Source organism: Sturnus vulgaris, chromosome 18 (assembly GCF_052056855.1).
Source record: "Sturnus vulgaris isolate bStuVul1 chromosome 18, bStuVul1.hap1, whole genome shotgun sequence".
Lineage (NCBI taxonomy): Eukaryota > Metazoa > Chordata > Aves > Passeriformes > Sturnidae > Sturnus > Sturnus vulgaris.
Genome location: NC_142260.1, coordinates 5686148 through 5702186, shown reverse-complemented (window position 1 = coordinate 5702186; position 16039 = coordinate 5686148). Strand labels below are relative to the sequence as shown.

The window sequence follows — 16039 nt, the reverse complement described above, 5'->3', positions numbered from 1 at the left end:
GGAGTCACTTGTCAGTAACCAGATTTGTACCAATGATTCAGTTTTTCCTGTGCAGCTGATGTTTTCTCCTACAAGGGGAATCATTTCAAGATTAAGCCAAACAAAAGCTAAGGAGTGCCTTTTCCTTCCTAAACTTTCCCTGCTGTCCCTCTGCTCCATCATTCCAGCCAGAGCTATTTCATCTCCTCAGCCAGGACACCACGGGCAGCTCAGATTTATCACAGAATTCCAGAATGGTTTGGGTTGGAAATGATCTCAAAGCTCATCTCATTCCAAACCAGGACACTTTCCACTGTCCCAGCTTGCTCCAAGCCCCATCCAGCCTGGCCTTGGACACTTCCAGGGATCCAGGGGCAGCTGCAGCTTCTCTGTGCAACCTGTGCCAGTGCCTACCCACACTCACAGGGAAAGATTTCTTTCCAATATCTCATCCAAATCTACTCTCCTTCATCTTGAGGCCATTTTCCCCTTCTTCCCCTCACATCCAGCCCCACAAGTGGGCTGAATCTCATTTTCTCTACATTCCCTTTCCTTCCTAATCTACTCCCAAAAGAGATGAAACATTCTCTGGAAGTTATATAAACCAGCACAAAGTCCAGCTGCCTTCTCAGCCTGGCTAAAGCAACCTTCCAGCTCATTCATCCCAGTGAGCCTTGCACAAACATGGGAATATTGACATGATAAACAGCAAATGTGACCTCTTGGCTCCCAGCACTGGTGGCACCACAGGGATTTGCTCCTATTAGGAACGGGCTGCCTTGGCAGGGCTGGCCAGCCCCAGTCCTGGGTGCCACGTGCACACCGAGAGTGGAGCCAGGACATCTGACTTTTTTCTGGCAGGGCCACGCTCCCTGAAAGTCCAGAACGACTGGAATTTCCCCATGGCTGGCCCAGGTCTGCAGGGATTCTCATTGCTTTGATGGATTCATCCTACAGGAAGGTTGGGAAACCTTGGAGAATCCTGACTTTTCTGAGGCCAGTTGTTTATCTTCTCTCTTTTCTTAGATTTCTGGAGAAAATAATAATAATTAAAAAAAAACAAAACAAAAAAACAACTTTCATTTGTTGGTTCCTGGGAACAGGAACCATCCATCCCTGTGGGTGTGTGGGGACAGCCTGACCGGCTGTGCAAAGACAGCCTGATTTACAACCCTGAGCAAACCTGGAGTAGTTCCACAGGCAGGGAAAGAACACAGCCAGCACACACAGGGAACTGCCAGGAGCAAGCAAATCTCTCTGCTCTAAACCCCAGTTTCTCAAAAAGTAATCTCCAAATGCTTAAAAGCATCTAATTGTGCACAACACTAACCTCCAGCATCATCCAAATATCCCTTTTCTCTCCCAAACTTGAGGGAAAGAGAGATAAAATCAAGCAAGTCAAACACGTCTATAAAAAGATTTTTGGACTCCCATCCCTTTGAAGCTCTTTATTCTGGTCCAGGACAGGCTGGCAGACCCTTTGTGGGGGCAAATAGATGTAAGGAAGATTGCAGGAGGTACCAGAGACTCTGCTCAAGCTCTGGTTTATTTATGAGGGAAAAAACAGCACGAAAGTTCAGGTGGAAAAGGTTGTGGATAGGGGACATGATATCTTCTCATACATTAGAAGTTTAGGAGCCAATGTCACAGAGAAGTTTCTGACAGCAATCCCTGCTGACATTACACTGAAAGACCCTGACACAACAAAACATTCCCAGTCTCTCAGCTGACCATCCTTTACAGAATCCAAATTCTCCCTCTCCTTTCCACTCTCCAGCTTCCCAATTCCCTTTCCCAGCAGCGCAGGGAAGCTGCAGGAATGTTTCCTTGTCAAGAGGCTGCAGGGTGGGACCTGGAGATGCTCCATTCTCCCAGAGAAGACAGGGAGGGAATGAGGGAGGGATGGAGGGAGGACAGTCCCTGCCTGGGCTGCCTGTGCCCTCTCGTGGCTGCCTGACTGTGCTGCACAACCAGATTCTTGCGTGGCTTTTTCAGTGAAAATGAAATTAAACCCCTTTCTGTACACAGCTCTCCCACTGTCATCTCCCAGAGGGGATGAGGAGATCTTCCACGTTAAAGGAAGTGGTACAAGTGGTTTTAGTGAAACCAAAGAGACCCAAAACCTCTGCCTGCTGAGAGGAGAGGGGGGAGAGTGACCAGGAAAGAGGAAGCAAGGAGATCCTCCAATTACCCAGCACCCATGCAGTGCTTTGAGCCAGCAAATTAAAGGAGACACAACGGACCAGGAGACGCCTCAGCTTCCCTCAGATAGAACAGGTACCTGCTCTGATTAATAAAAGCATCCCAAACCCCATCCTGTAGGATTTTCTCCTGCATCCCAAGCACCCCAACCTTTCAACTCCAACCAGGCTTGTAGAGGTTAATAGCAAATGTTTATTTTCCTTTATGAAAGAGCAGGGTGCAACCATCCCGCTGCTAACGGAGTGACTTCATTTTCCTTCACAAATTTCACAAATTGTGCTCTCTGCTTCGTTTGAAATGCAGGACAACCTCAGACAAGGCATTGCTCCAGTTCCTTCTGTCTCAAAGTGCTTTTCAATGTGACACCGAGGGGGGAAAAATATCCCACAAACCAAAACATCTCCTACCCAGAGAGATCATCTCGTTCCCAGTGCTGCAAGGTTTGTGCAGTGGAGCAGCTCATGGCACAGGAAGACATGGAGAGATCAAAAGGACAGGGGGAAGAGATGCAGGGAGGAGTTCCAGGGGTGGAATTCACCTGAGCTGAAATCCACAGCTGGGGAAACCAAAGCTGTGTTATTGCTCTCTCCTCTAGACAAAATACAGCAGCTCAGTGGAAAAAAATTGAGTTCCTGCTGTAATATCCTTCAGGAGAAGATGGAATTATGGATGGGCACCAGCTTGCTGAGGGTGACAGAGGGACAGGGTGACAACCCTGTCAGAAGTGAAAACCCCAGAGTGAGTGATGGCTGAGCTGATTCCAGAGTCACTGAAAAAAAGGCTAAAATAGCTACAAAATACTGGCATGGCTTTAATAAACCTGGGTCTGACCTCAGGCCTGTGCATTCCTACAGCCCCAGTGATATCCCTCCCTCCCAGCACATTTTGGGGCAGGCAGGAACTTCAGCCACATCCCCCACGTGCACACAAAGGTCTCATTCCCTCACCAGGGAATGGCAGCCCAGGAAAAGTTGTGATTCCCAGTGGACAGGCATCTCCAGGTCTGATGTAACACTGGGAAGGAACCTCTGGGCTTTGGGACTGCCCAGCCTGGGCAGGCTCCTCCTGGAGACACAAAGAATCCAGCCTGGGAACATGGGTTCTGCCTGAAGAGTGGGAACAGGACTGCCCAAAGCTCCCTCAGGAGCAGGAACAGCTCCAAGGGTGGTTTGTGGGTGAGGTTTGTGTTTAGGAGCATCATGAGGGACTTCACACCAGGGATTGTCACAGGGTCCTGCATCTGCCTCTGACAACTGCAGCAGATTCCCTAGTCCAGGGGGAAAAATCCTGCAGCCAGCTGGGAGTTAGGGAATTTCCTGCTCCCTTTCTTCTGCTGGAGGCCCCAGGTGCACAGCTCCAGCCATTCCCCAGCCTGCACAACCCAGAGCCAAACATCCAGCTAAAAACAGGAACAATTCCCTCTTTGTGACTCCGCTGGCAGCGAGCTCCTCTCACAGGCTCCTTGAAAAGGAACAAGGAAGTACTTGGAAACAAACTGTTCAAGATTATTGTGCTCTGCTGGCATTTTCAGGGCTGCTGTGGTCAGTAGGACCTCGGGGACAGCACCCTCCATCCCAAAAAAAACGAGTGGAACAGACAGCCAGCATCTGTCCTGACAGACTGGCTCACAACGAAGGTGCAGAATTCCTATCCTGCACAGGCCTCAGGTTATGCCAGAGCAGGCTGCATATTAAAAAAAAGGTTTAAAAAAAATGGATATACACAGCATATAGGAGAGTCCAGAGTCCACGGATGGCCATCCTGGAGCAGCCAGGGCCAGCCTAGCTCCAGGGGCAGCGTGGCAGCTGCATTCCAGTCACACTTGGATGGGTGGAACTTGTGCCTCTTGCTCCTTGCTCCAGGCAGAGGGGAGGTGGGAGGGAGCAGGGCAGGCACTGCACTCCAAGCCCTTCCTCCAGGAGCAGTTTCCTTCCACGCTCAGGGCTCTGCTCACATCTCACTGGGATAAAATCCAAGTTTGGCCAGAGACATCTCCCTCCGGAGCCGCATGACCTCCCAGAACATCAGCTCCACTGCAAAGCACAACGGGGGCACAGAAGGGGAAAAAATCAGTCAGGAGGGCACATCCGGCCACCAGCTCCTGCTCTGCTGTGCTCCCAGCATTCCCAAAAGGAAGGGAAGCAGGACAGCCCCATCAGGGCACCCCTTACCCTCCACCCCAGAGCAAAGCCCCCAGGAAGCTGATAAGCAAGGAAGAGATGCTCCACTCCTCCCCTCATGCCTTTCTTTTGTCATTTATCTGCTTCTCAGACAGCCCCAGCTGGCCCCACTCATGTCACTGCAAACAGCTCCTCCCAATTCCTCCCAATTCCTCCACAGAAAGCATCCCACTGGAGCCAGCTCTTACCATCCTGCCTCACCAGGCCTTGCTGGATGTAGCGGATGTAGGTGAAGAAGTTGCACACTGCTGTGATCTGAGGGACAGAGGGAAAGAGGGGAAAAAAAAGGAACAAAGATTTGAGACATTACTTGGTGCGAGTGATGAAAATGAGTCAAACTTGCACAGAAAAAAAACCAACTTTTTGTGGGATCAGCTCTGCAAAAATGCAGCTCAGGAAAGAATTAACTTCTAAAATCCTCCACTGAGCAAGAGCCCCAACAGTAACATTAACAAACAATCTACCTTCTCCCTCCCCTGCACAGAAAGGACAATTTGTTCCCACAACCAGGCACAGATCTGGCTGGAACAGCAACAGCCTCTAAAGAGCAGAAAATTGTTGTGTTTTACAAAGGGGAATTAAATAATAACAATAAAGCCAAACAATCAAAGCTCTGTACTGAATGAAATCATGGCAAATGAACACACTGAAGGTTATCTGAAAGCAGAAGAAAGAGCTGGATCTGCTCCCTAACCATCAACTAAGAGCTACCTCAACCTCAGGAACAACCTCAAATCCCCCAGTTTTTCCTCAGTTCCAGGGCTGACCCTCAGGAACTCATCCACTGCAGGGCATGGAATAATTCTGGAAAGTCAAGGCAGCCTGAGGAGATGAGGGACTCACCCTGGCCCTGCAGGAAGGGGAAATGTAGTAATAATTTCCAGAATCTCCCAGCATGATCCGGTGCTTGCAGGTCCTGGGGAGCCCGCTCAGGGCACATTTCCTGCAGGAAAAGGGAAAAGCACTTCAGCAATCCAGTGGCACAGCACAGATCCAGAAATTCAGCCACCTGGAGACATGGAAGTGAGAGAGCAGAAGCCACCCCTGGGTCAGGCAGCATGAAGAAGGAAAAAAAACCAAACCCTTGGCTGATATTCATTTGCTCCTGGAAATATTCCATAAATGGCAAGTTCAGGAGACTTTAGGTGAAAGCTCCTTTTCCCTGACACACAGCCCCAGAGGAAACCAGATGAAATATTACAGAGGTGAGGCTGGAGCAGAGCACAGACAATGTCCCCTGGTCTCTGCACATGTCCCCCACATTCCAGGGCAGGCTCAGGTGTATCAGCTTTCCTGCTGAGATGTAAACATGCTGGCTGGGCACCAAAGCTGGCCCTAAAACAGGTAGATCCAGCATTTGAGCAGGATTTGCACATACCAAGAACTCAAAACAAGCCAACCCCTCCTTGGGCATACAGGAAAGGAGCTTGGTTTCCCAATTTTGAGATTTCAGAGGGTGAAAACAGCCTTTTCCAATCATCAGCAAGGGGTGCAGCATTCCTTTATTTTCTTCCCTTTTCTCCTGCTATTTGCAAGGCAGATGATTCCCACCACCACTTCAAGCAATAAAGCAAAATTTTCTAGTGCACAGTTATCACCACGTTCCTCAGGGACTCAGTAGGAAGAGGAACATCACTCCCAAACTGCAAAAAACCTCTCTGGGGAGCCCCAGGAGGTGACAGCAGAGGGGAGCAGATGTTTCAGAGAGCTCCTGAGCTTGTCCCTGGCCTTGTTTTCCACTGCTCTCAAGGCAAACATTAGCCAAGAGTGGAAGCACGGGTTCCAAGAGTCCAGATGCAAGTAGAAGTAATCATTGACCAAATATTAACACAGCTTAAGGAGAATAAATTCTCAGGAGGTGCAGGATGACCAAAACTTCTGTAAACAAGATACCTGGAAGGAGCCACATATTTGAGCATAGCAACATCCTGGAAAAGAGTGACTCTTGCTTGATTGGTACCACTTGGTGTAAAACCACAGCTATCACAACCAAACTAACCAAAACTGCCATAAAAATCAATGTTTTGCTTCCGGGAAAAAAGGGAACAAATTCCTTTTGGGTCTTTTATTGCCAATGGGTTCCTTCCCATCCTGCCTGGGTGGAATTTAAACAGGGTTAAAGAGTTAGGTCAGCTCAGCAAAAGCCTCCAAGCTGCCACAAGGTGCTGAGTTAGTGACTTGTTAATGCTCCAGAGACCTTTGATCACTGGCTGAACAATAAATATTTCACTTACGTTACAATTTGTGACCGGAAGCCACTGTGAAGACAAAAGAAATAATTTTAAAAAATCAAAAGGAAACCGATAAGGATAAACACAGGATGGGTCGTTTGGGGAATAAATTTGCAGAATGGTAGGAAACAGGGACACCTCGGAAGGTAAGGAAGGACTTTAATATCTGAATCAAATCCCTCCTCTTTCTTTGGAATATCACATCACTCCTGCTAGTGTGAAGTGGCCTCAAGCTGCCTGTCACACCCCTCCATGACAGGGGACAAACCAGCAGCAAGGAGGGGACAAGGCAGGGAGACACAGGGTCCTTACTTGGGGCCACCACATTCTTCTGCTGCCACCTTGCCCACGGGGACAGTCTGGAAAGCCACTGGCTCGATGGTGAGGGTGTTCTGCTCCACAGCCACTCGCACCAGCTCCGACAGCTGCAGCAAGACAGGGGAGAGCAGGGATGAATTCCAGCAAGGTAATGCTCCAGAGCTGCCAGCTGCTCCTGCTTTCCCAGCCCTCACCTCCTGCTTGGTGAAGTCCAGACAAGGTCCTACATCTTCTCTGTAAATTCTGTCCAGGAAGGAGCAGGATTTGTCCAAAGTTGGAGATTCCTTCCAGGCCTGGAACTCAGCAAATAAAATGGAGTCGACCTGCAGCAAGCGTCCAAGAGGAGGGGGAAGAGGGAGGAATGCCATGTCAGAAAGTACCTGTCACGATGCAGGAAACCCATGAAACATCTGCTCTGGCATCTGGAGAGGCTCAGACACCACTGCAGTATCTGAGGGAAGCTGCCTGGCTCCAAGGATCTCTTGTTTCCCACCCAGCAGCAGTTCTGTGCCAGAGTGACACAGCCACCCTGGGCCGTGTGTGCCAGAAGCCTGCAGGCACCTCTCTGTCCCAGTCTCCTCCAGGTGGCTTTTCCTCCTTCCTGTGGCTGCAGGAAAGCCACCACACAACCACTGAACAGATGAAGTGCATGCTCAACCCGTGGCAGGAATGATGGGAGCAGCTGAGGGGCAATAGGAGACTCTGTGGGATCTGGGATTTAAATCCCAGATGGATCACTGGGCAAAGCAGCAACCTGACTGACAGAGCAGCTCCTACAAGCCCAACAAAAGCTTCTGAAAGGAAAGAATAAAACTAAGCTGAGCAACATAAAGAACATGAGTGAATGCAGCTGGAGAAGCCCAGATTCCAGCACATTCCCTCTGTGCCATGGAGACTGCTCACCTGGGACCAGCAGCAGCTTCAGAGACACAAGATGGAAAAAAACAAAATGAAAGGAAAAAAATGGAGATTAGCATAAAAGGAAGCTGGAACTGAAAGGCTGGAAGTGTGAGAGGCAGGTGGGTCCCACCCGTTCCCAGAGGTTGGTTACCTGCCGTGAGGAGGAGGAGGAAGAGGAAGCATCTGCTCCCAGGGCTTGCCAGCCTGGCTCATAGGTGATGTGGATAGCCTTCCCAGGGAGGATGCAAAGGAGCAGGGAGAGGAGAGCAGGGAAACCAGACTTGGAGGGCAGAGGGAGAGACAGACAGTGAAGGAAGAGGTTTAGAGAGACAGGCAAAGAGGGAGGTAAAAAACATGAGATCCAGAGAAAGGCTCAAGTCCTCCCCTGCAGGAACTGAGCATGGTCCTCAAGGCACCACAGGGCCATGAGCCACATATTTAGACTTCAGCGTGAGGTGCAAAAAGGGAACAGAAATCACCATTTTTAGGCTCAATTTAAGATCTTTCCCATAGAGCACCAACTCTGAATGCCAGGTTCCCTTTTATCACCTCTCACATAGGGATTCTGAGGGACAAAAATCCATCCCATCCTTGATACACAACACTGGGCACTCCGGAGACTGAGCCCTGAGATTTGAAACCCCACGAGATTTGCATCCTGTGGAAGCTGCCTCCATGAAAAAATGACAGATCCAAATCTTTAACAAGCCTTTGTGTTCCCTCAACAATTCTCCACGACACAGGCTGCAGCTCCCAAAAAATCACTAGTGAGACGTATTCCCCCACCACATTCTTCTTCAGTTTCATTTTTCCTGACCAAGTGCCTCCTATTTGCTTCCCAGGACAGCTGTGCCCACATCTGGCTAGTGGAACTGGCATGTGCTCGGCAGCTCTCGATACCCGCTCACAGCACTGGCACCCCCTGGATCTGCCCCTCAGCGATCCCCCAACTGCTTCCTGCCCCAACAAAGAGGAAATCCCCACAAAAGGAAACCCTCCAGTGCTTGCCTCAGCACAAATTTCGGGAACAAGGCACGAACAGCTGCTGAGTGGCCACAGAGCTCCGCGGGGAGCGCGAGCCCGGAGCTCCCGAGGCTGATGCAGTGAATGTTCCTCACCCACCTCTTTGCATTCCCGGCTGGCAGGCTCTGGAGCCACGTTCTGGCTGGCAGCTGACACCATGGCACTGCTGGTGCTCTTGTTGCGCCCGTGGCCTTTCCTGAAGCCAGCTTTGGAAGGGCTCTGCAGCTGCGGGTGCAGCTCCCGGTTCGGGGAGGACGGGGTGGATGTGATCACCAGCGTCTTCAGGGCTGTCACCTCTGCCTGCAGCATGTCAATCTGGGCACACAGGCAACAGGCACCCTCAGCACCTGCTGGGCTCCAGGCTGTGCACCCCATCAAACTCTGAAACCACAACTCTGCTGCACCCCATCAAACACTGGAACCACAGGAAAGTAGCTACAATCCCAGCCACCAAGCCTCTCCCCATCCTCCCAGTGCCACTGTCATCCAGAATTTTAAACAGCAGCTGTTTGGGAATCTACCCCTTTTGTCCCAGGCTTTTTTTCAGAACCAGTAACTCCAAAGAAATTTCTCTCTCCTCAAGATGGAGCCATTTGAGCAGCCCTGTGATTTAGCCGTGTTAGGAAATTCCAACTCCCCGGGTCCTGGCTCTATCCTTCCATCCCAGAGCTGTGACAATTAAACTCGTTATTTCTCTGTGGATCCATTTCCCAAGTGAGAGCTGGATCAGTAGAAGACTGCAAGGATGTCTGTGAAGACTTTTCCCTCTCACTCCAGTGTCTGCTGGAAAGGGACCACAACATCTCAGAGAATTGAAGCTGCACTTCACTCTGCTCAGCCAAAAACCAGCCCTGTGGCCAGGCTGGACAGAGATGCCACCAAACCAATCTCAAAAATGAAGTCACAGAGTTACTCACTCACCTTGCCCCGGGCCTCCCTGAGCTGTTTCTCTGCTGCAGCCTGCTTGGTGTTGGCTTCTCTCACCATCTTGTGGGCTTCCTGCACCAGAGAGAGTTTTAATTCAGCTGCTGCACCCCAGCTCACATAGCCAAGGTAGGTGACATATCTGGCACATCACACGCTCCAGGCACAGGGACAGACATCCCTGCCCATCCAAGGGGTGTGCTCCATCAGCTGTGCCAAGCCTTCCCTGAGAATTTCCTAGAGAAGGCTCCCAGTGCCAGAGCCTGGAGTGCATCCCCTTTCCAGGAGTGCAGCTGGCTAAGTTAAGGAGTTTAGCTGGCCAAGGTCATCTCTCACTGATAGGGGCTGCTGAGAAGAATGCCAGAAGCAAGGACCTGCCTTTCCTTGCCCTTGGGAATTGCTTTAACATTAGAACCCACCTGTTCCACACCACAGCTGTGCCTGCCCCTATTCCAACAGCTCTGTGACTCCAACCTCACCTCAGCCTGGTTCCTGCAGCCACTGCAGCCTTGCTGGGTGATCCCTGCACTGATTCCTGACCCTGCCTGCTGCCTGTGGCTCTGATCCTGATCCAGACTTGTTGCTCCACATCTTGGTGAGGGCACTGCTGCTGTCTGCCTTGTTACTGCACTTTGCTCCTGCCTCCCTCTGGGAGCAGCTGGTCCCCACTGCCCCAGGCAAGGCTGTGACACAGCAGGAGCTGGGGCTCACCTGGGGGCCAAATGGTGGAAACTGCCTTGGAAGCTTCTCCCACAGGAAGAGAAGGATGAAGCCCAGCTGGGGCCTCTCTGCAGTCTGGAAACAGCATCTGGCCAAGACCACCAAAGAAAGGAAGGGGACAGCCCTTGGCTGCATGATCTCCAAGATCACCCTGTGCTCAGACAGCCAAAATTTTGGGAGGGGGTGCTCCCTTGGCTCTCACAGCCCTGTGTTTCAAAGGCACAGATGGGCTCTGGCTTTCCTCATTATCCAGACAGATCCAGACATCAGAGCTGCTAGGAATGGGATTTTGCCAGGATACAGCTTGGCAAGAATCACGTTACAACAAAAAAATACCAAAACAAAACAAAGCCAACAAAACAGGCCTTGTGGACACTCATTGGAGCAGAGTGGATGAGGATATCCAGCATGTTCCCACCCCCAGCAATGGCTGGGATGAGCCAGGGAATCATCTCTATTGCACAGCAGCTGCCCAGACTACAGAGCAGGCATGGAGACGGACAGGGAGTGTGCCTGGCTCCAGCTATTCCCACATTTTGGAACGATAACTACTGTGCTCTTTATGCCACCCCACAGCTGCTAGAAGGGGAAAGAAATCCAGGTAAAGGCTCCACCTGCAGCACTGGCCAGCTCTGCTTCTCCAAGTGGGAAAAAACAACAGGGAAGAGGAGGAAATTCTGGGAGGGGATGGCTGGAAGTCCAGGGAAAGCCTGTCTTAAAGGAGCTGGATGTAAGCTTAGCTTAAGAAATGATGGTAAAAGGAAGAGGGTGGTACCTCAAACAGGCTGGCTGTTAACTCCTCCAGCTCCTGTTCCAGCTGTTCCCTGACTTTTGACAATCTCTCACATTCTTTGTCCTTGAGCTTCAGCTCCTGTTGAGGAAACGGAGAGGTACAGGAATGCTGATGCCCTCCTCCAACCTGTCAACCCCAGCCCTTCCTCCCCATCCCAGCACCTGATCCCTGACCTAAGATTCCTGTCATCACCTCTAGGAAAGCCCCCCCTGCTCCAACCTGTGCCACCCTCCCCAGGAGTTCCCCAAATCCCTGGGGCTCACCTTCTGTGCTTTGTGCAGCTCATCTCTCAGGAACTCTGATCCCTTTTCCCGGATCTCCACCGAGGAGCTGCGCAGCCGGGACACGTTGAGCTGCTCCGTGGACTGGGGCTCGTGCACACCTCCAGCATCCTGGCATCCACTCTCTGGCTCCTCCCTGTCACCTTTGGATGGCATCAGGGGCTTCCAGTGTCCCACAGCGGGTGGATTCTGGCTCTCTTCCTCAACACTGACCTGGCTGTGGGGTAACAGCACAGGGAAAATGAGCGTGGGGGTGACCCAGAGCCTTCCTCCAACACACAACACATCCAGCCCCAGGCACGGGCAGTGGGAATGAGGCAGGGAGGGTGATGGGCAAGAATTTGGGCAGCAACAGCTGCACCAGTTCCTCTGCCCTGCATCCCTATGGAATGCCCTTTTGGCAGGGCGTGCTTATTAACTGAGGATAAGGCAGGAGAACTAAGGACAGCTCCTCCAGGGATCCCATTCTCACCTGTTGTCCAAGAAAAACACCCTGCAGATGGATTTTTAGGATTCCAGGATACACCTGGTAGACTTAAGGTCAGACTTCCCTACTGAAGCAGCAAAAGAAAGGAATACAGCTTTCCCATTCCTAATATAAAGACTCCAATCCCCTCTGCTGCCAACCCAGCCTTCCTCTACCCCTCTGCACCTGCTTCAGGGGAAAAAGATCTATTTTTAACCGATTTTTAACCTATTTTCCCACCTATTTCCCACCTAAATCCTCCACAGAGATGTTTAAACCAGTGTACTTTCCCCAGGCTGGGTCGAAGCCCTATGTTTTAGTTTCAGTGGCCAGCAACCAGAGATGTCCTAGAAAGAAGAAACCAGAAGAGTGACCCAGGACACTGCACCCTGTGCTCAGTAGGGCTCTGTCAACTCCCAAATTAACACAGATGCTGGAGAAGTTTTAGGAATGGGAAACATCATTTGAGTGCCTGCATGCAGGGCACTGCTGTCACTGAGGTGTTTGCTTTCCTCCTCTTCCTCACTGAACTCTCCTCATGGAATCTCCCTCCATTTGAAGGCAGGGGCAGCGTGTCCAAGCCCTCCTAATGTGGAAGTTTTCTATCCTGCCCAGACACAGACACTGTCCTGCAGATTAACCTGCTGCTGTTTATCTCTGGCTCACAAGCCCTGGTTGAGCTCTGCTGCCCTTCTCTTCATGCACCTCCTCCCACGCTCCTGGACACTGCTCCTTGCCCACCACCTCCTCCTGCAGAGCAGCCATCACCTCTTTTTGCTCAGGTTCACTTTTTCCTCTTCCCTTTGCCCCATCTCTGTGTTTTCCTCTCCTGTATTTCAGCCGGGCCACATTCTTTCCCCTTGCTCTGACTTCACACAGGCTGGGCTTATCTCTTCAGTCCCAGAGTGTCCTATCACCTTTTCCACTCTATTTTCTCCCTTTCTGTGCCTCCCAAGCTGTCCAAGACCAACAGCCGTCCACAGTCACCTTCCAAAGAGGGAACAAAGCAGCAGCTCCCAGCTAAATCAGCTCTGCTATCATAGGAAAGCATGTGGAAAAGCACACATGGAGAACTCTCAGAACACTGGGAAGAAATCACACCAGAAAGGAACAAGGAAACCAGAGCACAGAGGGTAAAAATGACTTTAAAAAGAAGCAGCAAAGAACAGGACATTTCACCAGTCTACTGACAGAAATACACTTAGTCTAACCCACAGGAAGAAAAAATAATGTTGTTCTTTTATGACTCTGTAATTCTCAGCTGAAAGTTGCCTCAGGAGACAGATATTTCAGCGTATTTCCACACACTACGGAAGAAAACTGGAGGATATGGAGGAATTAAGCAGTCCCACCCACACTCTGTAATGCCAAAAACATATCCTGGAAAACCATCTATGATGGAGTAGCTCATTCTTTCTCCACTCTGTGCAAATAGAATCCCTTTGGAAGCCTTGACTGTGCTGGATTCTGCTCAGTGTCCAGGTGGGGCTCTGAAATCCAATCCCAGAGACCAAAGGACCACCACAAACACTCCCTCTCTTGCTGACTGCTAGCTAGTTGCCTTTCCAGGAAAAATGGATCATATCCTAAGAGTCATGCTCTGACACAAGAAATGCAAACCTACACAGAAAAGAAAAAAAAAATCCCCAACACCCCACAACCTTCTAAAGTTGGTTTCTGTAGAAAAAGCAAAAAAATGTGCAGGATCTGCACTTTTTCCAGCGGGCCCCACATGTTTCCTGCAGCTCTGATCCGACGGGGTTGTTTCCCGTGCAAGCAACCTCTGGCTCTCTCCAGGTTAAACTCTTACTGCAGGTTTAGGAGCAGGGCCTGACTTTTCCATCCCCACCGGGATAGATGCCTGGACCAGCATCAGTTCACAGTGGCTCAGCATCCTATGTGTGCTCAGCATCATCTCCCAAATGTTTGGCAAAGCATCCGACAGTGGTTTATTATGTTTTTATGTCATTACATTATAGCAGAACACACTGGAGTTTCTTGTCTTTGCCTCAGCAATGAAATGCCAAGTCCTGTGTTTGGGGATGCTGCTGCCTCCTTATTCCATCTCCTTACGCAACTTCTTCCCTGTGAGGGTGATGGAATGCATTTCCCAGAGAAAAGCCGTGGCTGCCCCATCCCTGGAAGTGCCCAAGCCAGGCTGGACAAGGCTTGGAGCAACCCGGTCTAATGAAGGCGTCCTTTCCAGAAGGGAACTTTTTCCCACACAAACCATCCCAGGATTCTAGGAAGACACAGAGCCCCGGCACACGGACAGAGTCCCTCCCCGTCCAGCCCCGCACCTACCCCCGCAACATCGCTGGGTCCCGCCGCTGCTGCCGCTGCTGCTCACGGCGGAGGAGCGCCCGCCGCTCCCATGGCCGGGACAGCCGCGCCGGCACCGGGAGCCGTGCCCGGGGGAGAAACCGCGGCGAGAAGCAGAGACGCGCCCGGAGGAGCCGGAGCAGGAGCCGTGCCCGGAGGGACCTAAACCGGAGCCGCCGCAGGATCCGTGCCCGGAGGGATCAGAGCCGGATCCTTGCCCGGAGGATCCAGCGCCGTTCCCGGAGCCGATCCCAAGCCGATCCCCGGCCCCGCCTCACGTGATGCCGGCGCGGCTGCGCCCTCAGCGCCGCCGGGGCCTGAGGGGTCGCTCCGCAGGACGGGCTGGAGCTGGGAATTAGCTGGGAATTGTCACCCACCGGCTCAGCGCGGGGCGGTGAGGAAGGAAAAGGAAATGTCCCTGCGCTCCGCTGTTCGTCCCCGGCTCGGAATGGCTCCTGGTTTCCTCCGCCTCCTTCCCGTCTGCGGGATGGGGAATGGGGGCTGCTGTCTCTGCTGCTCCTTCTTCCTCGAGAGGAGGATGCCTCACACTCCGCCCCTGCTCCAGAGTGGGGTTCCTCCCACAGGAGAAATCCTCCTTCTCCAAGGAGTTCTTCATGCACTGCCCCAGCGTGGGTCCCTTGCACAGGGTCAGTCCTTCAGGAATAGGCAGCTCCAGGGCTGGAATTTGTCCTGCCCCCATGCTCTGCCAGGAGCACAGCCTCCCTGTGGGGTCACTGCCTCCCTTGGGCATGCCCCTGCTCCAGCCTGGGCTCCTCCATGGGCTGCAGGTGGATCTCTGCTTCCCTGTAGCCCCCCACTACCAAAACGGTGCCCCACAAAGCCGATAGAGAGGGGAAACCTGGGATGTAAACGCAGGAAAGTGGAAGGATGGGGGAAGCCTGGCTAGGGGAGAAAAGGCTGCTGATTGTCCAGGGTTTTTATACTTCAAGGAGAGCACTGGCTTGGAACCCAACCGGCAAACCACTCCTGCTGTCACCCCTGTCCCATAGCGGATCCCATTGCCATCTGTGGATTGACAGCATTGGGATTCTGAACCAAAAACTGTTCCTGCCCTCAGCGGACATTTCCCATCACATCCTACCTTGCCGTTGCCCTGGGTTTCCCTCCAGGCAGCTGTACACCCTTGGAGCCTCCATACACAGCCACAGCTCCCTCCTTGCTCTCAGCTTGTCCATGCTCTGCCTCTGGGACAGACCCAGCACCAGAGGCAGGACAGTCACACATGGTGATCCTCGTGCCCACTGCAGGGTTTTGCCCTGGATACCACACAGGGAGCAATTCTCTGTCCCAGCATCTCCTGGATATCCGTGTCACCTGCAGCCCTGCCCTGCCTCATGGCTGGGATCCATGGGGACCACACAGGCCAAGCCCATGCTCTCAAGTCTGAGAACTTGTCCGGGATGTTTATGTCTTCGGCTGCAACCTTTGCTATCTTCAGGGAGCTTTTGGGAGGAGGTGAAAGATCTTCAGCTCTGCAAAGCAGCACCAGAAGTAATTAGTCTTTGTAATTATTAACTCCCAAGGCGTGGCTGCAGCGACAGAGGGTCCTCGGATTAGAAAGGTAGAAGTGCTTCCAGAAGCCAACAAAGGCAAGAAGGATGAGAACTGACAGTGCCGACAGGAAACTTTGAGAGGGATGTGCTGGAGATGCTGAATCCCAGCCACTTGAAAAAGAAACT

General features: G+C 51.8%; 2 protein-coding genes across 11 annotated transcripts in view; one reads left to right on the top strand and one right to left on the bottom strand.

The window, feature by feature from the left end:
* LOC106854756 (acyl-CoA 6-desaturase) overlaps window positions 1-3620 on the top strand; it is a 22847-nt gene extending 19227 nt beyond the window's left edge. Inside the window, exon 13 of the mRNA XM_088175594.1 lies at window positions 2008-3620. The gene's annotated coding sequence lies outside the window, so the exon portion shown is untranslated. The remainder of the gene's footprint in view (window positions 1-2007) is intronic.
* RAB3IL1 (RAB3A interacting protein like 1) lies at window positions 2354-15899 on the bottom strand. 10 transcript variants are annotated; one of them, XM_088175584.1, is made up of 12 exons: window positions 15442-15899; window positions 11534-11768; window positions 11253-11348; window positions 9755-9832; window positions 8933-9148; window positions 7962-8090; window positions 7105-7233; window positions 6905-7017; window positions 6596-6619; window positions 5205-5304; window positions 4550-4616; window positions 2354-4214 (listed from the first exon to the last, which is right to left on the bottom strand). In XM_088175584.1, the coding sequence occupies exons 1-12, from the start codon at window positions 15582-15584 to the stop codon at window positions 4132-4134; spliced, it is 1413 nt and encodes a 470-aa protein (XP_088031710.1). In that variant the 5' UTR covers window positions 15585-15899; the 3' UTR covers window positions 2354-4131. The 10 variants fall into 10 exon arrangements, with proteins under 10 accessions (XP_088031710.1, XP_088031708.1, XP_088031712.1 ...); XM_088175582.1 differs by lacking the exon at window positions 15442-15899 and adding an exon at window positions 14717-15057; XM_088175586.1 differs by lacking the exon at window positions 15442-15899 and adding an exon at window positions 14322-14629.
* Window positions 15900-16039: the final 140 nt, after the last annotated feature.

Coding starts and splice junctions, on each gene's coding strand:
- RAB3IL1 (XM_088175582.1), bottom strand. CDS start 15,039: ATGGGGGCAGGACAAATTCCAGCCCTGGAGCTGCCTATTCCTGAAGGA. Junction 6,620..6,904: donor GAAGAATGTGGTGGCCCCAA/GTAAGGACCCTG, acceptor TTGTCTTCACAG/TGGCTTCCGGTCACAAATTG. Junction 4,215..4,549: donor AGGCCTGGTGAGGCAGGATG/GTAAGAGCTGGC, acceptor TGTGCTTTGCAG/TGGAGCTGATGTTCTGGGAG.